This window comes from Phacochoerus africanus, chromosome 11 (assembly GCF_016906955.1).
Source record: "Phacochoerus africanus isolate WHEZ1 chromosome 11, ROS_Pafr_v1, whole genome shotgun sequence".
Taxonomy (NCBI): Eukaryota; Metazoa; Chordata; class Mammalia; order Artiodactyla; family Suidae; genus Phacochoerus; species Phacochoerus africanus.
Window position 1 is genome coordinate 60,382,375 of NC_062554.1, and position 22,347 is coordinate 60,404,721.

The window sequence follows — 22,347 nt, forward strand, 5'->3', positions numbered from 1 at the left end:
CACCTGCGACTCCAGCCCACCTCCTCGCTCGCCGCGAGCCCGGATCCTGGCGCTTTCTAGTTTAGTCACTTGCTCGCGGAGGCCCCAGGGGTGTCTGGGAGTTGTAGTCCCGGCTTCTCGTTCTGAGGCGTGAGGCCGCACGCAGGGTCAGACTTGCACCTCGGCTCCCACTGTGCTACGCGGCCCAGCTCTTGATTGTCAGACTTCTGCAAAAGCCAAGTGGAGCAGGTAGCGGTTATGCTGCGGGGCTGCTGCCATCGTGTCTGGACACGTCTGTGCGACCTGCGCCGCGGGCTCTGGGCCCCCGCCAAGAACGGCCGGCGTAGCGTGGTCTCCTGCATTGATCGTAAGGCTCGCCCATGGGTCAAGGGTCCGTCCACCTGGCCCGCCCTGGCTGCCCTCGGTCCCCGCGTCAGTCCATTAGAGCGCCCTAGTCGTCTCCCCGTCCCGGACTCCGCGCGGCCGGGGGGAGCGGGGTTCTTCTTACTCAGCCGCCTTGGGGTGAGCGGGACGGGGGACACTTGGCGGCTCCCCAGGTCTTCGTGGTCGATGCTGGCTCGTAATTGTTCATATTGTCCATAACGTGCTTTATGTTGTCAACCTGTTGACAAGTCTCACAGGGCTGCTTGTTTGTCCAGTAACGAAGGGGTTTTACATTATTAAACATCCTGCTTTAAGAAAAGAATTGGTTTCGCCGAAGAAACCCGTGCTTTGTTTTTTGTTTGTTTTTTTTTTTTCATAACCGGGCATAAAGATAGTAAGAACGTGAAGAGCCCAGTGCTGGTTGTGACTGATGAACAGCTCTGGTAATACAGGATTTGCTCACGTGTATACATTTTATAACAGCACCAACAGCTTTCACTAATTAATTCCCTCAGGAAAATGACTCGTTGAAAATGGGAAACCAAAAGAGCTTGCATTACCTGAATGTCTTCTGGCACCAGCCAGATAATTTGGATGTAAGGAGTGGTGGAGACCTGGTCTGACTAGGGGATACCCAGTCATTTTGTGACTCTGTCAAGCACCTAATGACATTTTTCTTTTGGAATTAAATTTTTTTTTTAAATAAGTGACACTTTTTTTAAAAAAAAAAAAACAGCAGAGTAGCCTACAACTCCCTTAGCTCAATATCCGGATCTGTAAAGTATGCTACATGTAGGACAGTTTTCTTCTCAATGTCCTAAAACACCTCTATAGGCGGCCACCCTGTCCTAGCACTTAGAATTTGGTAAGCAAACTCATTTTTTTTTTTTTTTGGTCTTTTTGTCTTTTCTAGGGCTGCACCCATGGCATATGGAGGTTCCCAGGCTAGGGGTCTAATCAGAGCTGTTGCTGCTGGCCTACGCCAGAGCCACAGCAACGCCAGATCCGAGCCGCATCTGTGACCCACATCACAGCCCACAGCAACGCCGGATCCTTAACCTGCTGAGCGGGGCCAGGGATGGAACCTGAAACCTCATGGTTCCTAGTCAGATTCATTAACTACTGAGCCACAACAGGAACTCCTTGTTGAGTATTTCTAGTAGTTAGTGGTGGAATGTCAACCAATGAGGTGCTTCTTTCACTTTTTTAAAAAAATTTTTTTTAGTAAAATGAAAGGAAACTCCTTTCAGTTTATTGTTCTACATATTAGAATATCAAATTAATGGAAGTGATCAGCAAATATTTCTCATTGTTCCAATGCATATTTTAATGTGAAAAGTAATTCCTGAGTTATGATTTTTATTATATTTTATTATGTATCATTTCCTCCTTTTACAGATGAGGAAACTTGTGCAGTGTCTAGTGTAGCCACTCATTTTACAGTGGGGCTGAGAGGGGAGCCTGAGTTCCTGGAAGCTGTATAATTAATAGTTTCAGAACCAGAGCCTTAACACCTGGCTCCTTCCATACAATTTGTTGCCGCTTCCCAGGCATTCCTTGAGCATCATGATTCTCAAATAGAACTGTTGACTCTCTAGTTAGGTTTATCCTTAATTTGGGAGGTAAGCCAGAGTATACATATCTTCCTTTCCTGATTGATCTTTTTTTTTTCAGGGCCACACCTGCAGCATATGGAGGTTCCCAGGCTAGGGGTCGAATTGGAGCTGTAGCTGTCAGCCTACACACCACAGCCCCAGCAACAGCAATGTGGGATACAAGCTGAGTGTTCGACCTACACCACAGCTCACGTCAATGCCAGATCCTTAACCCACCATCCATACAGGCTTTATGGTGCTCCTTGCTTGCAGAACGTTTCACTGACCCCTGTCCTTGCCCATAGCATCCACGGGACTAAATGAAGAGCAGAAAGAATTTCAGAGAGTGGCCTTCAGCTTTGCTGCCCAGGAGATGATGCCAAACATGGCAGAGTGGGACCAGAAGGTATGGGTTTCCTTTGTGATGGATGTTCCCACAGACGTGCAGAGACCCTTATTTTCATCTCCTTATGAGCCAGGTTGTTCGGTATTTATTCTCCACTTAACAACCCTTAGTGGCCTGATTCCTTTCCTGAAAGGCATTCTCCTCATCTTGTAGATAGCATTTTTTTTTTAATTGTACAAAGATTTGGACATTCTTAAAACCAAAGCAATTCTATTGATGATAAAAAGAAACTTTAACACCAGAAAACCAGCTCTTGCAGGATGCTCTCTAACTGGTACCGCTGTGCAGATGACAAAAGGCATCATGAGCTAAGAGAGTCTGCACCCTCTCCCTAATGTAGGTTTCTTGGTCTTTTCCTGTGCCCTCTAAAGAGTAGCCCAGTCATGAATCCCTTACAATGACCCTGCTCTCTTTGTATGCAGGAGCTGTTCCCAGTGGATATGATGCGGAAGGCGGCCAGACTGGGCTTTGGGGGGGTTTATGTGCGAACGGATGTAGGAGGGTCTGGATTGTCACGGCTCGATACATCTGTGATCTTTGAAGCCTTGGCCACAGGCTGCACCAGCACCACAGCCTATATGAGCATCCACAAGTGAGTGGCCAGGCTCAGGAAGCACAAAGCGGTGCTCCTGGGGGTTGACTGAGAATTCTTATCTAAACAGGGGAAAGATTTCTCTTTTTAGGTTGACTGCTCTTTGAACAATCAGTCTGTTAAAAGTTCACAGTAGGGCTGTGGCTCCCTGCTGAACTTGAATCTGTCATCTTGTACGGTGCTTAGAGAATGCTGGCCTTCTCCAAAATTCCAGATTGACCTGGTCTCAAGCAGACTTCTCCAGTAGAGTGGTCAGCACCTGTTCCCTTTTCTCCAAGACAGAAATGAAACCTTCAGTAATTTGGGGAAGTACATATGACTCCTTGATTTTTAGGGGGCTCAGTTAACTTAACTAAAAATAGCATGATGACATCCAGGTGAGAAATACCTTGGTCCTGGGTTCCTCTAGGACTATTAATCCAGGCCTTGGTTATAAAGATTAATCTTCTCAGTTGTGACTTTTCCTTTCCCACTCTCTTCTGCCTCACTCTGCTTGTTCTCTTTCACCATCCCCTCCATGCTCAAATTTCTTTCTCTCTTCTGTCTTTATCTCTGTCAATGTGTCTTCTTGGTGTACCTGTCAGCATGTGTGTCTGGATAATCGATGCCTTTGGAAATGAGGAGCAGAGGCACAGGTTTTGCCCACCACTCTGTACCATGGAGAAGTTTGCTTCCTACTGTCTTACTGAACCAGGTGAGTTTGTCAAGTTGAGCACAGGCCAAAGCGGGAGGGGTTACTCAAGAGCAGTCACTGAGATGCCTTCTTAATCCATTGGCACATGTAACAATGGTTGACCTAGAAGTTTGGTCTTGATTCCTGTGACCAGATGTCAAAAGACTAAAAGGTGCCTAGGGCAGAGGTTTCCTGTAGGAGGCTGTTGGTGTGTTGGGAGACAGAAAATGGTCTCATTGCCCTGTACAGAAGTTCAGACAGCTTCTTGGCCACCTGGATTTTAAAGCATCCAGCTCTGAGGTGTTTGTTACAAGGGAAGTTTTCGTAGGAGGTGGAGCCTTGCTGGGGCTCCCTTAACTCCCCCATACCCACCCCTGCTTCCCTTCGGTTCCTGCCTCAGGGAGTGGGAGTGATGCTGCCTCCCTCTTGACCTCTGCTGAGCGGCAAGGAGATCACTACATCCTCAATGGCTCCAAGGTACAAGCATGCTGTCCTTAGTGCTCCCGGGACAGCTTGGAGGCTGTTCCTCTCCGTGTAACACAGCCTGGACCCCACGTCTGGAGTGAACCATCCCCGGGTTTACCTGTGGGGAAGAGAGCCTCAGACCCGCTTCCCTTAGTTTACCTCTGTTTCTCTCCTCGTCTGAGTCCAGTTAGTTTTGTTCATTTTGTCTTTCCTATTTATAGTCTCAGTGCAGGTTCGTTGGTTTCTCTGTGCCACCATACCTCTTAATGTCCCCTTGCCAGTTCTTTTCCCCTCTCCGACCCCTCAGGCCTTCATCAGTGGTGGCGGCGAAGCAGACATCTATGTAGTCATGTGCCGAACTGGAGGACCTGGCCATAAAGGCATCTCATGTGTAGTTGTTGAAAAGGGGACCCCTGGCCTAAGCTTTGGAAAGAAGGAGAAAAAGGTGAGTCCTGTTGGACAGGAAGGCAGCCTCTTCCTTTGACACACCAACCTCTGCTCCATTTCTGGAAATGGATTCCATGCTGACTCCCTAGCCCTGGAGGTAATTGCTTCAATGAGGGTTTTGACAGCAGTGTATAAAATAGCATAAGGCTCAGTTAAAGAGCACTGGGCTGCAGGTGAAAGGGCAGCATTTGCTAGTGTGGTCCATCTGTGGGAGGGATTCCTCTGTCTCTGCTGCCACCACTTTTGGACTGTATTTTTTTTTCTACAGTCTTATTTTCGATTCCCTCTTATTACCCCAGGAGGAAATGCTTACAAAAGACTGAAGTCTCAGGAATGGAAAGCATATGGGCCCCTTTTCTTCTTTAAATAAAAATGCAGTAAAACTCGGAGGTAATTGTTGGACTTGCAGTAAAATAAGATGCAGTGTTTCTATAGGTTTCGAGAAGGCATTTCTGTAATGAAGCAGTCCCATAGCCAGGCCGTGAACGGTGGAGCTGTGATTGTATAATTGTAGGTGGTGATAAGGGTGAGGTCCACTCAGATGGGCCAGGCTAGAGGGCAGCCCTCCACCTCCAGCAGGTACTTGTAGGTTAGGGCTTTTGGAGAGAAGTCAGTAATGAGATCACCCAGATAGACTTCTGCTGTCATAGCTCCCTGGATTTCCATACGACCTTCCGGAGCCTTTGTAACTGCTAAGAGTGAAGAGAGTTGGAGTTCCCGTTGTGACTCAGCAGCTTAAGAACCCAACATGGTGTCCCTGAGGATACAGGTTCTATCCCTGGCCTGGCTCAGTGGGTTAAGGATCTGGTGTTGCTGCAAGCTGCATCTGTAGGTCGCAGATGCGGCTTGGATCTGTTGTTGCTATGGCTGTGGTATAGGCTGGCCCCTGAAGCTCCGATTCAACCCCTAGCCTGGGACCTTCTATGTGCCGCAGGTGTGGCTGTAAAAAGAAAAAAGAGAGAGAGAATCACTGCCCCTTCTCTCTCTCAGAAGAGCGGGACCTGCTAGACACTGACTATGTACAGAGCCTCATGCTCCATCCTGGGGGATACCAGAGTCACCATAGCCTTGTCATAAAACATATACGTTTATAAAATATAAGCTGTGTACACGTGGTGTGTAAGTTATATAGTTATAAGATTTCTTTCTTCTTTTTTTTTTTTTTTGCTTTTTAGGGCTGCACCTGCAGCATATGGAGGTTCCCAGGCTAGGAGTCTAATCAGAGCTACAGCTGCCAGTCTACACCACAGCCACAGCAACACCAGATCTGAGCCACATCTGTGACCTACACTACAGCTCACAGCAATGCCAGATCCTTAACCCACAGAGTGAGGCCAGGGATCAAGCCCACAACCTCATGGTTCCTAGTCAGGTTTGTTTCTGCTGCACCACAACGGAAACTCCTGTAGTTATAAGATTTCTTAAACCCAGGAGTGTCTGTTTCGGATTATAAGAAGACTGACATGGGAGTCCGATACACAGTTTTATAGAACCAAGTTATACTGATTCAGGTGTCTGTGCTTATAAAGATAGCGATGATTGTTTCAACACACATCAGGGTTTTTTTCTAGTATCTGTTGACAGCATAGCAAAATAAGTGTAGGCCCTGGAGAAAAATCACAAATAAATTCCATAAGCAAAAAGTGTCTCTTTTCTTTCCTTCACTTCCTGTCTCTCTCCTCTTACTTTTAAGCATATATCTTTTTTTGCTTACTTGTTTTCTTTTTAATTATTAGTTTTGCTTTATATATGTTTTATTAATGTAAGGGAAATTTGGAAGGTCAGATTTGATGAATGAAGATTCAAGAGCTAGCAAGTACCCACTGTGCCAAGTAATGGGACAGAGTAGCGAAGCAGACAGATGTGCCTGGCCCCTGCAGCACTGACTTTGAGCAGCAGGGACAGATGGCAGACACAGGGATAAAGAGGGTACCTGTCATTAGTGCTTAGTGCAGGGAGAAAGGAAGAGAGGATGGGGCGAGATGAGTGAGAAGAGCATCTTGGGATAGAGACAAACTGATTGCAGAGAATTTATCTTACATGAGGATTTTGAGACAAAATCTTCAGCAGCTGCAAGTCACTGTGAGGAGGTTCTGGGCAGAGATGACAGTGGTCAAAGGGCCTGAGGTGAGAGCAAAATGAGCCTGTTTTGAGAAGCCAGAATCTAGGTGTGGCCAATGGTCCTGAACAAAAGGAAGGGTTTGGGCAGGAGTTGGAGAAGCAGGTGGGGCCTTGCAGGGCAGGGATCACCACGAGCCCCAGCGTTGATTTGGCTGCAGTGATGGCCTGAGCAGTTGGCTGTGCTCTCTTTTTCCAGCCCAATGGCCATCTTTGCTCCAAGCACATACTTTGACTGCTGTGCTGACCAAATCCTTGTAGCTGAGACCTTTAAACAACCAGCTTTGTGTTGACTCTGGGAGAGTAGTGAGGCAATGCTTTATCCTGGATTTAAGTGTGTAGGAGAGAAGACAGGCTTGGCAGGGGAGGGGAGGAGAAGGTGGATGTTTTCATAGGAGAGGGTTGAGGTAGTGGTGGTTTGTACTTGGTTCTCTTACAGTTAGGTGGTGTTAAGGTCTGCACTAGCTGCACCACTCCAGGTGTGTATCTTCTGGATGGGCTAAGTTCACAGTCAGACCACACAGGCCAGTGTTGGAAGATTCCAGACTTGGGAAGGAGACCATGGGGGCCTTGAAGTTAGTAAGGTCAGTGCTGGCTCAGCTGATGGAAGGGCCTCAGGGGGCATTACTGAGGCTCAACTTTGAGGGAAGTGGTGGGTGGGGAGTCCTCCCTGGGAGGGAGCAGAATAAGTAAAGTCCAGGTTTATAATCCTAGCTGCACAACCAGTTTGCAGACTGGTTTGAGTGGAGTTGAGGACACAGGGCTGGTGGGGGTGGGGGGGCTGACGGATAGAAGAGAAGGCCTGAGTCAGTGTTGGAGGAAAGACCTTAAATAAAAGGCTGGTGTGGAGTGCTTGTTCCCACCACAGGAGCTGCAGAGCCTTCGTAGGGACTCGGAGTCGGTGCTCAGCTGCAGGGCCCTGGGGCTTTGTCTGGTCTTTGGAACCTGCCTCACCAGCCTCAGAGCCATCTGAAGCCTGGGGTCCCTGGAAGAGGGGATGAAGGGGGTTTGTATGGGAGATGACACATGAAGGGAGCCGCTGCCAGAGCACAGAGGTGTCCCATGACCTGTCAAGCCTCATGGTCAGGACTGTGCTTAGGTGTTCAGAGTTGCCTCTGGGCTCCTTACTCTGAGTAAACCAACTCTGGGAAAAGCAGAAACCAAGAAACACCTCATGTGCAGTGTTTGCCAGTTTTTGGTATAATGTCACTGGCAGCCAGGCTGGGAGAGAATATGTGGAACTGGTTGTCACCAGCTGGTGCCTGCCCCTGGCTCAAGGCCAACATGGCGGATGTCACAGCAACAACTTACAAGAACACTGAGCTTTTAAAAGAGCAAGGGTGGCTGTTGCTAATAATTATCCTTGTGCTGTCCTGTAAAAGGACAGATACTCCGAGTAATCCTTATATTGCCAGTGGTTTCTTATAAAAGAATGTACTCACTGAGGCACCAAAAAGAGGACAGTTCTGCCCTAGTCCTGAAGAAAGTTTTGAGCAAAGTTTGGGGATAGGCTAGTCCGATAGAGTGGACATTAGGAAGGTCTCAAGCGACGAAGTCCCAGGATAGTAGAGCCTCTGCATCCCAGGCCGTGGTCAACAGGAGCTGCCCTGAGTGGGGACCTTTGGGCAGCCATCTAGCCCCTGATGTTTGCCAGGTGGGGTGGAACTCACAGCCAACCAGAGCGGTGATCTTTGAAGACTGTGCTGTCCCCGTGGCCAACAGAATCGGGGACGAGGGCCAGGGATTTCTCATTGCCATGAGAGGACTGAACGGAGGGAGGATCAATGTCGGTGAGGACCCAAGGCTGGGGGCAGGGGGCAGGGGTGCAGCCCTGTCCCTGGCTCACAGGAGATGTCGGTACCCTCCTTCCTAGCGTCCTGCTCCCTGGGTGCTGCCCATGCTTCAATCATCCTCACTCGAGACCACCTCAAGGTCCGGAAGCAGTTTGGAGAGCCCCTGGCCAGTAACCAGGTAACTTCCCACATGTCCCTGCATGGCTCTGTCTCTAGAACATTCCCTAGGACTGGAGGGCCCTGATGTGTCTTGTGAGTTTTGCCTCCATCTCAGCCAGAGCTTGTGCTCTATTTCTCTTAACAATTTTAAAAATAACTTTTATTTATAGTCATAGATTCATGATATATTACCTGGCAAGAAAAGCACATTTTAGAAGAGTATGCTTACATTTTTTTTTTTTACAAAATACATAAATATATGTAAATATTAATAAAACATTTTCAGAGATACCTCTGAAAATGCAAAGGTAATCATTTCAGGGGGGTTAAATTAGAATGATTTCTCTTTTTTTTCTGTTGCTTGTTTGTGTTCCAGTTTTTCTTCTTTTTCTTCACTGAGGTAACATTGATTTATAACATTACATGAGCTTTGTATGTACATTATAATTTGACTTCTGTATACACTACAGTGAGCTCACCACCAAAAGTCTGATTTCCACCCATCGCCATCCAGTTGACCTCTTTATCCACTTCACCCTTCCCCACCCCTTTCCCCTCTGGTAACTACCAATCTGTTCCCTCTGTCTATGTGGTTTTTGTTTTGTTCTGCGTATTTATTTATTTTGTGTTTTTTAGATTCTACATATAATAAGAGGTACATATAAGTGAAACGATATTTGTCTTTGTCTGACATTTCACTTAACATAGTACTCTCTGGGTCCATCTATATTGTAACAAACAGCAAGGCTGCATTCTTTTTTATGGCTGAGTATATTCCATTGTATAAATATAGCACACTTTTTTGTCCATTTATCTGTTGATGGGCACTTAGGTTGCTTCTGTGTCTTGGCTATTGTAAATAATGCTGCAATAAAGGGGTGCATATATCTTTTTGAATTAGAGTTTTTATATTCTTTGGAAAAATACCCAGGGGTGAAACAGCTGGATCATATGGTAGTTCTATTCTTAACCTTTTGAGGAATCTACATGGTGTTCTCCAGAGTGGCTTCACCAATTAACATTCCCACCAATAGTGCATGAGAGTTCCCTTATCCCACATCCTCAAAAACACTTGTTATTTCTGATCATTCTAACAGGTGTGAGGTGATATCTCATTTTGGTTTTGATTTCCAGTCCCATGATAATTAGTGATATTGACTACCTTTTCATTTGTCTGTTGGACATCTATATGACTTCTTTGGGCAAATGTCTGTTTAGCTTCTTTGCCCATTTTTTAATTGGATTATTTGATTTTGTTGTTGTCGTTGAGTTGTTTATATTCTTTATATACTTTGGGTGTTAACTCTATTGGATATAGGATTTGCACATATCTTCTATTTTGTAGGTTGTCTGTTCATTTCATTGATAGTTTTCTTTGCTGTGCAGACGATTCTTAGTTTGTGGTCCCATTTGTTTATTTTTGCTTTTGTTTCCCTTGCTTGACCAATCCAAAAAAAATACCACGAAGACTGATGTCAAAGGCACACTGCTTTTGTTTTCTTTTATAAGTTTTATAGTTTCAGGTCTTATATTCAAGTCTTTCATCCATTTTAAGTTGATTTTTGTGTGTGGTGTAAGATAGGGGTCCAGTCTCATTCTTTTGCGTGGGTCCTCCAGGTGTGCTAACACCATTAATTGAGGTGACTGTATTTTTCTGTTGTCTGTTGTTTGCCCCTTTGTCATAAATTAATTGTCCATATGTGTGGGGTTTTTTCTGGGCTCTCAATTCTGTTCCATTGATCTATGTGTCTGTTTTTCTGCCAATACTGTGCTGTTTTGATTACTGAGGCTTTGTAGTATAATTTGAAATCAGGGAATATGATACTTCCAGCTTCATTATTTTTTTGCAGGATTGGTTGTTTATGGTCTTTGGTGGTTCCATACAGATTTTAGGATTTTTGTTGCCCTGTTTCTGTGAAAAATATTATTGGGTTTTTGGTAGGGATTGCACAGAGGCTGTAGGTTTCTTTAGGTAAGATGGACACTTTACCAGTGTTAATTTTTCCACTCCATGAGCATAAAATATCTTTCCATTTCTTTGTGTTATTTTTAGTTTCTTTCAACAATGTCTTATTTTTCAGTGTACAGGTCTTTTTCCTCCTTGATTAAATTTCTTCATAGGTATTTTATTCATCATTTTGTTATGATTGTAAATGGGATAGTTTTTTTGTTTGTTTGTTTGTTTGTTTTGTTTTGTCTTTTTAGGGCCACACCCATGGCGTATGGAGGTTCCCAGGCTAGGGGTTGAATCGGAGCTGTTGCTGCTGGCCTACACCACAGCCACTGCAACATGGAATCCAAACCGTGTCTGCAGCCTACACCACAGCTCACAGCAATGCTGGATCCTTAACCCAGTGAGCGAGGACAAGAATCGAATCTTCGTCTCATGGGTACTAGTCAGATTCATTTCTACTGAGCCATGATGGGAACTCTGGGATTGCTTTCTTAATTTCTCATTCTGCTGGTTCATTTTACTGTGAGACATACAACAGATTTTTGTATATTGATTTTGTACCCTGCATCTTTATAACATTTGTTTATTATTTCTAATAGTTTTTTGGTGGAGTCTTTAGGGGTGCTTTGAGTATAAACTCATGTCAACAACAAATAGTGACAGTTGTACTCCTTACTTTCCAATTTGGATTCCTTGTATTTCTTTTTCTTGCCTAATTGCTCTGGCAAGGACTTCCAATACTATGTTGAATAGGAGTGGAGAGAGTGGGCATCCTTGTCTTTTTCCTGATTTTAGAAGAAATGTTTTTGATTTTTCACTGTTGATTTTGATGTTAGCTGTAGGTTTGTCATTTATGGTCCTCATTATGTTGAGTTTTCTTCTATACCTGTTTTATTAAGAGTTTTTTTTTTTTTTAATCTTAGGTGGACTGTTGAATCTTGTGAGGTACCTTTTCTGTATCTATTGAGATGATTGTATGACTTTTATCCTTCATTTTTAAAATGTGCTGTATTACCTTGATTGAGTTGCAGATGTTGAACTGTCCTTACATCCTTGGAATAAATCCAACATGATTATGATATATGATCCTCAATATTTTGTTGAGATTTTTGCATCCATATTCATCAGAGATACTGGCCTGTAATTTCCCCTTTTTGCATTGTTCTTGACTGGTGCTGTTATCAGAGTAATGTTCACCTTGAAAAATGAGTTAGGAAGCTTTTCTTCTTCTTCAGTTTTTCGGAATAGTTTGAGAAGGATCAGTGTTAAATTTTCTTTGAATGTTTGGTAGAATTCACCAGTGAAGCTATCTGGACCTGGACTCTTGTTTTTTGGGATATTTTTAATTACTGTTTTAGTCTCCAAACTAGTGATTGGTCTATTTAGATTTTCTGTTTCTTCATGATTCAATCTTTGACAGTTGTGTGATTCTGACAACTCATCTGTTTCTTCTAGGTTTTGTTGGTGTATAGCTGTTCATAGTAGTTTCTTATAATCCTTTGTATTTCTATGATATCTGTTGTAACTTCTTCATTTCTGATTTTATATATTTGAGGCTTTTTTTTCCTTAGCCTAATAAAAGTTTTGCCAATTTTGTCTATCTTTTCAAAGAACCAGCTCTTCATCATTGATCTTTCTATTGTCTTTTCAGTCTGTATTTCATTTATTTGTGCTGTGATTTTTTTCTTTTCTTTTCTTTTCTTTTTCTTTTTTTTTTTTTTTTTAGGGCCACACCCATGGCATATGGAAGTTCCCAGGCTAGCTGCCAGCCTACACCACAGCCACAGCAACGTGGGATCTGAGCTGTGTCTGCAGGCTACACCACAGCTCACAGCAAGGCTGGATCCTCAATCCACTGAGTAAGGCCAGGTATCAAACCCACATCCTCATGGATACTAGCCAGATTTATTACCACTGAACCACGAAGGGAACTCCTATGCTCTGATATTTATTATTTTCCTCCTCCTGCTGACTTTGGGCCTCATTTGTTCTTTTTGTAGTTCCTTTAGGTGTTAATATTAGAGTGTTCATTGAGTATTTTCTTATTTATCGGGGTAGGCCTGTGGTGCTATTAACTTTCCTCTTAGAATCCTTTTGCTGCATCCCATAGACTTGGGTATGTTGTATTTTCATTTGTCTTCAGGTAATTTTTGATTTCTCTTTTATTTGTTCACCCAATAGTTATTCAGTAGTATGTTTGTAATTTTTGCAGCTTTCATCTTGTAGTTGATTTCCTACTTTCATATCAGTGTTGTCAGAAAAGATGCATAATGATTTCCATCTTCTTAAATTTATTGAGAGTTGTTTTGTGTCCCAATATATGGTCTGTCCTTGAGAAAGTTTCAAGGGCACTTGAGAAGAATGTGTATTCTGCTGCTTTGTGGTGGAATGTTCTCTATATATCTAGTATGTCAATCTGGTCTAATGTTTCTTTTAAGAGTCATGTTGCTCTTTGACTTTCTGGATGATCTATCTGTTGATGTAAGTGGGTTGTTAAAGTCCCCAGCTGTATTGTGTTGCTGTTAATTTCTTCTGTAGGTCTGTTAAGAGTTGTTTTTTATATTTTGTTGCTCCTATGTTAGGAGCATGTACATTAAAAACAATTATGTCTTCCTGATGAATTGTCTCCTTTATCATCCTATCCTACTATCTTTGTCTTTTCTTGCCTTTTTGGCTTGAAGTCTCTTTTGTCTGACATGAGTGTGGTGACACCTACTTTCTTTTGGCTGCTGTTTTCTTGCAGCATTAGCTTCTGTCCTTTCTCTTCGAGCTTATATTTGTAGAGCTGAGATAAGTCTCCTGGAGGTAGCATACACTTGGGTCTTTTTTTTTTTTTTTTAAGGCTGCACTCATTGTATTGGGTGTTTCTAGGCCAGGGATTGAATCTGAGCCATAGCTGTGACCCTGCAGCAATGCTGAATCCTTTAACCCTCAGCATCAAGCTGGGCATCGAATCTGCACCTCCACGGTGACCCAAGCTGCTGCAGATTCTTAACCCCTTGCACCACAGTGGGAACTCCATGTCTTGTTTTTTAATCCATCTAGCTACTCTGTTGAATAATGAGGTCAGTCCATTTACATTTAGGGTGATTACTGATAGATGAGGTCTTAGTACCATCGTTTAATTTCTTGTGTTCTGGTTACTCTGTGTCACCATTGCTTCTTTTTTCCTGTGTGTCTGTCTGCCTTCTTGGTTTTCTGTGATGTTTTTCTCAGTTTACTTTACTCTTTTTTTGTTTCATGATGACCATGAAGTTTGTATAAAATATCTCAAGGGAGTTCCTGTCATGGCTCAGTGGTTAGCGAACCTGCCTAGCATCCCTGAGGATGCAGGTTCCATCCCTGGCCTCACTCAGTGGGCTAAGGATCCGGTGTTGCCATGAGCTGTGGTGTAGGTTACAGATGCGGCTGGGGTCCCACATTGCTGCGGCTGTGGCATAGGCCAGCAGCTACAGCTCCAATTCAACCCCTGGCCTGGGAACTTCCATGTGCTGCAAGTGTGGTCCTAAAAAGACAAAACGACCAAAAAAAAAAAAAAAAGTCTCAAGGATAACATAGTCTTTTTTCTGCTAATAGCATCCTATCTTCATTTGCCTGTAGAGCTCCATCCTTTCTTCTTCCCCTTTTACAATTGGTTGTCTCAAATTATCCCTCGTGATGTTGTGAGTTCTCTCCCAAATTGAAGGTACTAGTTATTTTAATGATTTTTTTCCCTTTAAACATTACGCTATATAATTGCTTGACAACCTATCCTGATACAGAGTTGCAATTTCCTGACTTTATCTATTCATCATCTTACTCAAAGTTTGTGCACTTTATTTAGTCTTTTTGTTTCAGGTAAAAGAGCACCTTTTCACATTTCTTGTGAGACCGGTCAGGGGGTGACAAAATCCCTTGGCTTTTGTTTGGCAAAGACTTTATTTCTTCTTCCTCTCTGAAGGATAACTTTGTTGGATAGATACTCTCAGCTGATAGTTTTAATCTTTCAGTATTTTGTGTCTATCAATCTACTCTCTCCTGGCCTGTAGATTTCCTGCTGAGAAATCTGCTCATAGCCTAATGAGATCACTTTGTAGGTTACTGTCTTTTTTTTATGGATGCCTTTAAAATTCTTTCTTTGTCACTGACTTTGAACAGTTTTAATATTACGTGTCTTAGAGAAAGTCATTTTGCATTGAGCTAATAACTAGGTGTTCTCTGGGCTTCATGAGATTGTATATCCAGTTCCTTACCTGACTTGGGGAAATTTCCCTGCTATTGTTTCTTTCTTTTTTCTTTTTTCTTTTTTTTTTGTCTTTTTGTCTTTTTAGGGCCACACCCAGGGCATATGGAGGCTCCCAGGCTAGGGGTCCAATTGGAGCCATAGCCGCCGGCCTGTGCCAGAGCCACAGCAATGCCAGATCTGAGCTGCATCTGCAATCTACACCACAGCCCACGGCAACACCAAATCCCCTATTATTTCTTTAAACAAGCTCTGTGCTCCCTTCTCCCTCCCTTCTCCTGCTGGGACCCCTACTGTCCTTGTGTTGCCTTCCTAATGGAGTGGGATGGCCCTCGGAGGATTTCTTTTTTTTTTTAAGTCTTAGCTCTCTCTCCCCTTTCACCTGAATCATTTATAGATTCCATCTTTGAGCTTGTTGATTCTCTCTCCCATGTGGTCTGCTTTATTCTCATAGCTTTCTAATGCATTCTCTATCTCATTTACTGAGTTCTTCAGCTCCAGAGTTTTGATTTGGTTCTTTCTTTTTTTTTTCTTTTTTGTCTTTTTGCTATTTCTTGGGCCGCTCCCGCGGCAAATGGGGGTTCCCAGGCTAGGGGTCTAATCAAAGCTATAGCCGCTGGCCCACGCCAGAGACACAGCAACACAGGATCCGAGCCGCGTCTGCAACCTGCACCGCAGCTCATGGCAACGCCAGATCGTTAACTCACTGAGCAAGGGCAGGGACGGAACCCGCAACCTCATGGTTCCTAGTCGTATTCGTTAACCACTGCGCCATGACAGGAACTCCTGATTTGGTTCTTTCTTAGAGTTTTAGTCTCTTTGGTAAACTGTGCCTTCTGTTCATTAACTTTATTACTGAGCTCATTGAACTGCCTTCTGAGTTTTCTTGTACTCACTGAGTTTCTCCATGATGGCTCTTTTGAATTTTACATCATTTAGAGCCCAGTATCCTGTGGCTTTATGTTTATTTCTTAGAGAATTATCATCTTCTTTCTGTGATACCATGTGTTCCCATGGTTCTTCTTGGTGCCCGGTGAGTTGCTTCTCTGCCTACTCATTTGTAGTGGACAGTCCTTTCTTAGGTAGATTCTAACCATTCAACAGGCTGGTGACTTGAGGCTTTTCTCTTGCTATCCAATAGGTGGTGCTGTAGTGCAGGTTTTTGGCTTCTTTCAAGGAGCTGTGTGGCATCTGGCACAGTCCACCCTGCACTGCCCCAGGTCGCCCATGGGCTTATTGTTGCTTCCTGTTCCCGGGATTCTGGCTGTCACTGGTCTCTCCACCAGGGACACCAGGAAGGCGGGCACTGCCATGTCCAGGGTTACCTGGGTTTACGGGCACCACCACTGCAGCAAGTAGGGAGCCGGGTTGGAGCCAGGGGTCAGAGGCACCTGGGCTCTTAGGTGTGTGGGAACTGCTGTTGCCTGGAGGCCAGTTTTGTGGGCTGCCTCTGCTGCTGCTGCTGGGTCTCGGGACTGTGGGCTCAACTGCTGGGGCAGGAGGGGGCGTGGCGCAGGATCTCGGGCACAGCCTCTGCTGCTCCCCTGGTTCTGCCTCCTCTGTTTTCTAGCCCATCCAGCCCACTCGTGAGATATACAGATGGGTAGAGCTCTCCGTATCCTGGTTTGTTGGGCAGGGCACCTTTGTTGAGCTGTGGATGTTTTACTGGTTGTAGATGGAAAGAGAGACAGAAGGAGCCCCTCATACTGCCATGATGCTGGCATCGCCTCAGTGACCTCCTTGAGGAGGTGATGATACTGAAGTGCAGGAAAGTGGCATGGATTTAGGACTCATGAGCCGTGTGTTTTCTCTGTGAAGCTGGGGCCTTTTAGAGGAGGTGCGTCCTTAGCCCTGTGAGGTGCTCAGCCTGCCTGCCTATCTGGTGTTCTTCCCCTTCTTGCTGAAGTACCTGCAGTTCAAACTGGCTGATATGGCGACCAAGCTGGTAGCCTCAAGGCTGATGATCCGCAGTGCGGCCGTGGCTCTGCAGGAGGAGCGGGAGGATGCAGTGGCCCTGTGCTCCATGGCCAAGCTCTTTGCTACGGATGAATGCTTTGAGGTAAGTGCTCATGCTCTCTGGCTGTCCTGGATGACAAGGGATGTTGAGGGCCATCTGTCGGCTCCTGGAACACTGTAAGAATATGGGTTACTCAGGAGAGGCCTGCACAGGTCCTCCTGTAGCCAGCCCTTTATGCGCTCTATGCATTGCACATTTGGTTGTGTGCTGGGGAAGATGCCTGTGCGTATTGCTCAAACATAGCTCTGGGCCAAGTCTAAAATGTCAGGGGCAGAGCCAGTTCCGCAGTGAGGCTGCATTTGCCACGTCACAGAATCCCAGTCCGGTGCATGGGCAGCTTCTCTCTGCAGACGGTAAGCAGGACGGCAGAGGTCTCTGAGTCCCATGGGGTGGGACTTTCCTTGTCGTCTCTGAGCACACAGAATCCAGAGCCTGTTTGGCTGAGCTGGTTGCCTGCTGGCTAGTCTTCTTCACATTGGTTTATAGTAGGCTCCATATTGGGGGCTGGGGTGGAGAGAGGGCCTCAGGTCCAGTGCCTCCAGAGTCAGAGATGTCTGGTCCCTGTTTCTCTGTAGATCTGCAATCAGGCTCTGCAGTTGCACGGGGGCTATGGCTACCTAAAGGACTACGCGGTCCAGCAGTATGTACGGGACTCCAGGGTCCACCAGATCCTTGAAGGTAAACTCGGCCAGAGGCTCTCCCTTTTGGAGCGGTCACCCCAGCTCCACTTCTGCCCTTTCCCATTGTCAATTTTAGAGATGGCGCAAAATGAGATGGAAACTTTTTTTTTTGTCTTTTGTCTTTTTAGGGCCACACCAACAGCATATGGAGATTCCCAGTCTGGGGGTTGAATTGGAGCTGTAGCTGTCAGCCTATGCCAGAGCCACAGCAACGTGGGCTCCGAGCTGCACCTGCGACCTACACCACAGCTCATGGCAACACTGGATCCTTAACCCACTGAGCAAGGCCAGGGATCAAACCCGCGTCCTCATGGATACTAGTCAGGTTTGTTAACTACTGAGCCACGATGGGAACTCTGAGATGAAAGCATTTTGAAAATTGCAGCAATGACTGTTCTTACTTTGGAAAACACTTGGTCATCAAGAACCCCAGAACTTCTGCCTGGAAATTTATAGGGCAGATGCAAGCCAGTTTGATCACTAGCAGCCTCTATAAAGTGATCATCAGCTAGATGGTCTAAAAGATATCCATCAGTATTCTAATGGATTTTTCAGTAAATAAAATGTCTTAACATGGGCATCTTCTTGCTAATCCCAGGCCATTGGAGGGAGCCATGTGAGCTACAGGAATAGGGATCTGCACAGCCTTCTTCATTCCTCTCCACAGGGTTTGCAGGTCTTGAAATTACATGACTCTTGTTCAGCCAGTAGGTAGCTGAGGCTGTTATACTGTAAAAAGACAGATGGGGCACAGGCTTGTCAGAATGACTTTCAGTGAGGAATGTGGGGATGGAGGAAATGCCTCTGAGCATGGGCCTCCCTACCTCTTCGAAAGCATCTTCTCAAACCTGACCAGTGTCAGGACCACCAGGAGGGTTTGTGAGCATAGAGCTCCTGACTCCATGGTCATGGGTGGGCCTAGGAATCTGCATCTCTGATGAGTGTTGTGAGGTTGCTGCTTCCTCCCTGGGAGCCAGACTCTGAGCTCCATGTCCAAATCTCAGGCTTCTAAATATCAGTGTCTGCTTGCTTGCTTTCTTTTCTTTTCGGGGCCGTACCAGCAGCATGTGAAGTTCCCAGGCTAGGAGTTGAATCAGAGCTACAGCTGCCGGCCTCGTCACAGCCATAGCAACATGAGGTCCCAACCACGTCTGCAACCTACACCACAGCTCACAGCAACAGCAGATCCTTAAACCACTGAGAGAGGCCAGGGATGGTACCGAGATCCTCATGGATACTAGTTAGATTTGTTTCGCTGTGCCACAGCCGGAACTCCCTTTCTGCTGCGCATCTCCCTAAGGCATGTTTATAAGCCTGCAGTTGCTGGTGCACAGGTTAAGCTCCCTGTGGCCACACTCCTCCTGTTACTCAAGCCATGGTGGTTACTTTCCAGCTTTGGAAACTTCTTCCTTCTGGCTCTGCCTTTTAACCCTATTAGAGGAGTTCTTGTTGTGGCTCAGCAGTTAATGAACCTGACTAGTATCCATGAGGATGCAGGGGCTTGGGACCTCCATATGCTGCGGGTGTGGCCCTAAAAGACATAGATAACCTTGTTAGAATAATGGGGAAAGCCAGATATGCTTATTTCAGGCCACATCATCCTCCACAGTTAGAAAAATGTGGTCGCTAGTCTTTGTCTCTTGTTTCATCCTGGATTTTGTTACTGGATAAATATGAAATTTCAGATTTGATTTCATTTGAGATCTGTGATTACTCATTCCTCCTGGAGATTAATTCTTTCTTCGTTAAAGGCCACTGTAAAAGGAAGCAAGCAACCAACCCCAACCCCTTCTTTCAGGGAAAATGTTTTTGTTTGTTCTTTTAAAATTCAGTTTTCTAGAGTTCCTGTTGTGGCGCAGCGGAAATGAATCTGAGTAGGAACCATGAGGTTGCAGGTTTGATCCCTGGCCTCACTCAGTGGGTTAAGGATCCAGGGTTGCCATGAGCTGTGGCATAGGTCACAGATGTGGCTCGGATCTGGCGTTGCTGTGGCTCTGGCGTAGGCTGGTGGCAACAGCTCTGATTAGACCCCTTGCCTGGGAACCTCCATGTGCTGTGGGTGCAGCCCTCAAAAGACCAAAAAAAAATAAAAAAAATAAAAAAATTAAGTTTTCTAATTACCAAAGACGTTGGTATATTTATTGTTGAAAACTTATAAAATATAGGAAAAGTTAAAAAATCATTCATATTTGACATCAGAATTAATATTTTGGGCTCCTTTTATATTTAAGTCCAAAAATATCTTCTTTTGGACTTTTTCTGTGCTTTTGTAGATACGTTTTTTAAAAATAGAATTATACGACATATACTATTGTATGTTCTGCTGTTTTATTTTTGGGTTTTTTTTGTGTGTGTGTTTGCATAACAGAAGCATATTGACCATCAGGAGACATTTATTTTTTATTTTTTTAATTTAAAAAAAAATTTTTTTTTTTTTGGTCTTTTCTAGGGCCACACCCTTGGCATGTGGAGGTTCCCAGGCTAGGGGTAGAATTGGAGCTGTAGCCGCCTGCCTGTGCCAGAGCCACAGCAACTCAGCATCCAAGTCATGTCTGTGACCTACACTACAGCTCATGGCAACGCCAGATCCTTAAACCTCTGAGCAAGCCCAGGAATTGAACCCACATCCTCATGGTTCCTGGTCGGATTCCTTAACCACTGAGCCATGACGGAAACTCCAGGAGGCATTTTTTTTAAAGTAAATTTTCCCCACTTCCTGACATCTGTATTTTGGAAAGGAGTCAGTGATAGCCCCGTTCCTTGCACTGTGCTTTGCATCCTGGTTGGAACTTCTCCAGCTCAGGCCAGCTGATCCTGAGTGCCCCCCACCCCCACCCCGCCCACAGGCAGCAACGAGGTGATGCGGATGCTGATCTCGAAAAGCCTGCTTCAGGAATAGTGCCCACCCTGAGGCCCTCGTGGGTCAGGGTTGAGTGGCTCCACGTGGATGGTGCTGTGACAAGTGAGTCATGGACTTCCCCAAAGGGCTGAGCTTTTCTAGAGGACCCTTCACAGCAGTCATCTGGAAAGCAGGAAGAGCTCCCCTGGTTGGAAATAGCACAAGACGACATACTGCCTTGTTTTCCTGATGCAGAAGGATGACCTTTTGAACCCTGACCACCACAGCCCTTTCCCTGGATCCGCCAAGTCTCGATTTGTCTGCATTTTGCTGGTTCACCAGGTCCCTCTTCTGGGAGTCTGGGTACTTCCGTTGAATATTTTTCCTGATTGTAAAGCAAAGGTGTGGGAAACGAGAAATGAAGAGAAAATGTCTCCCTGTCTTTTTCTGTCCTTTGTGCCTCAGCCAAAGATGCTAAAGGTTTCTGTGGGCTGCACTTCCTCTGCAGGAACTCCTCTCAGTGTAAATCACAATGAAATCAATGTTTGGGAACTCTTCTCCTGAGCTGTGAGTTAGGGTGTATCTGCACTTCTAGACTAACTGAATATCAAGGGCTGAGATTATTTGGAACTGTAATATTTGCAGCTTTAGAAGCACATGGTCTAGGAATGTTTCTCAGAGTTTCTCTAATACTTCCTGATAAATGCTTTGAGTATATATTTTTTTCTCTATCTGAATTTTTGTTCTGCATTTTTGCTTTTCTTTTAATTTTTTTTTTTTTTGCTTTTTTGCTTTTTAGAGCTGCACCTGTGGCATGTGGAGGTTCCCAGGCTAGGGGTCTAATCGGAGCTACAGCTGCCAGCCTATGCCACGAGCCATAGCAACGCAGGATCCGAGCCGCGTCTTCGACCTATACCACAGCTCACGGCAGTGACAGATCCTTGACCCGACTGAGCGAGGTCAGGGATCGAACCCACAACCTCACAGTTCCTAGTGGGATTCGTTTCTGCTGCGCCACAACAGGAACTCCCTTTTTAAATGTTTTTAATCATGACATTGATAAATAAAATCTGTCCCTCTCTGTACCTGCAGGTCTGTTAAATTCAGGTTTTATCTTTCTAAACCTTCACAACTATTTTTTCTTTAATTTTATTACATTTAATTAAACATTTGACTAGATCTTGGGAGTTCTCCTGCGACTCAGCAGGTTTAAGATCCGACATTGTCATTGTTGTGGCTCTGGTCACTGCTGTTATGAAGGTTCGATCCCTGGCCTGGGAACTTCCACAGGCCACAGGTGCTGCCAAAAAAAACCCCCAAAACACTAACTAGATTTTAGAGTAATACACATCTCTCCTTGACCAAACTGGCTTTTAAAAAATAGGCCTCTTAACTTACTGATAGCTTCGTAAACTAAGTACTATTTATGATTTATGAAAGCAGATTTAAAGTAATACTCAAAGATGTAGACTTTTTGGGAGTTCCCATCACAGCTCCACAGAAACGAATCTGACTAGCATCCATGAAGACGCAGGTTCGATCCCTGGCCTTGCTCAGTGGGTTAAGGATCCAGCATTGCCATGAATTGTGGTGTAGGTGACAGATGTGGCCTGAATACTGCGTTGCTGTGGCTGTGGCCTAGGCTAGTGGCTAAAGCTCTGATTTGACCCCTAGCCTGGGGGCCTCCATATGCTGCAGGCATGGCCCTAAAAAGACACACACAAAAAAGATGTAGACTTTTTGGAGAACCGACTCATCTTACAAACAGTAGGCCTTCTCCAAAGCGCTTTCCTGTAAACTATGTCCTGATCTTCACGGGGGAGCCTTGCATGAATAGACACCCACGCCATGTTGGTTGTGCTGATTGGTTGAAAGCAAATTGAGTGACAGCCCTGCAGAAAACCAGTGCTGCTGCTGGATGAGCCCAGGCTCTGGAGGCCGACTCTTCTGCCATCTGACTGCCAGCTCTGCCACCAACCGTGGCTTAAAGCAAAACTGCTTAAACCTCTCCTTCCTCTTGTAAA

The 22,347-nt window shown here is 45.1% G+C and overlaps 1 protein-coding gene across 2 annotated transcripts; it reads left to right on the forward strand.

The window, feature by feature from the left end:
- The first annotated feature begins 97 nt into the window (after positions 1-97).
- On the forward strand, positions 98-20,765 carry ACAD8 (acyl-CoA dehydrogenase family member 8). 2 transcript variants are annotated; one of them, XM_047751853.1, is made up of 11 exons: positions 98-346; positions 2,264-2,364; positions 2,787-2,956; positions 3,541-3,650; positions 4,030-4,106; positions 4,402-4,539; positions 8,314-8,449; positions 8,533-8,630; positions 16,694-16,846; positions 17,380-17,482; positions 20,331-20,765. In XM_047751853.1, exons 1-11 carry the CDS (start codon positions 238-240, stop codon positions 20,381-20,383), a joined length of 1,248 nt encoding a protein of 415 aa, XP_047607809.1. In that variant the 5' UTR covers positions 98-237; the 3' UTR covers positions 20,384-20,765. The 2 variants fall into 2 exon arrangements, with proteins under 2 accessions (XP_047607809.1, XP_047607810.1); XM_047751854.1 differs by having other exon boundaries at positions 98-228.
- The last annotated feature ends 1,582 nt before the right edge of the window (positions 20,766-22,347 follow it).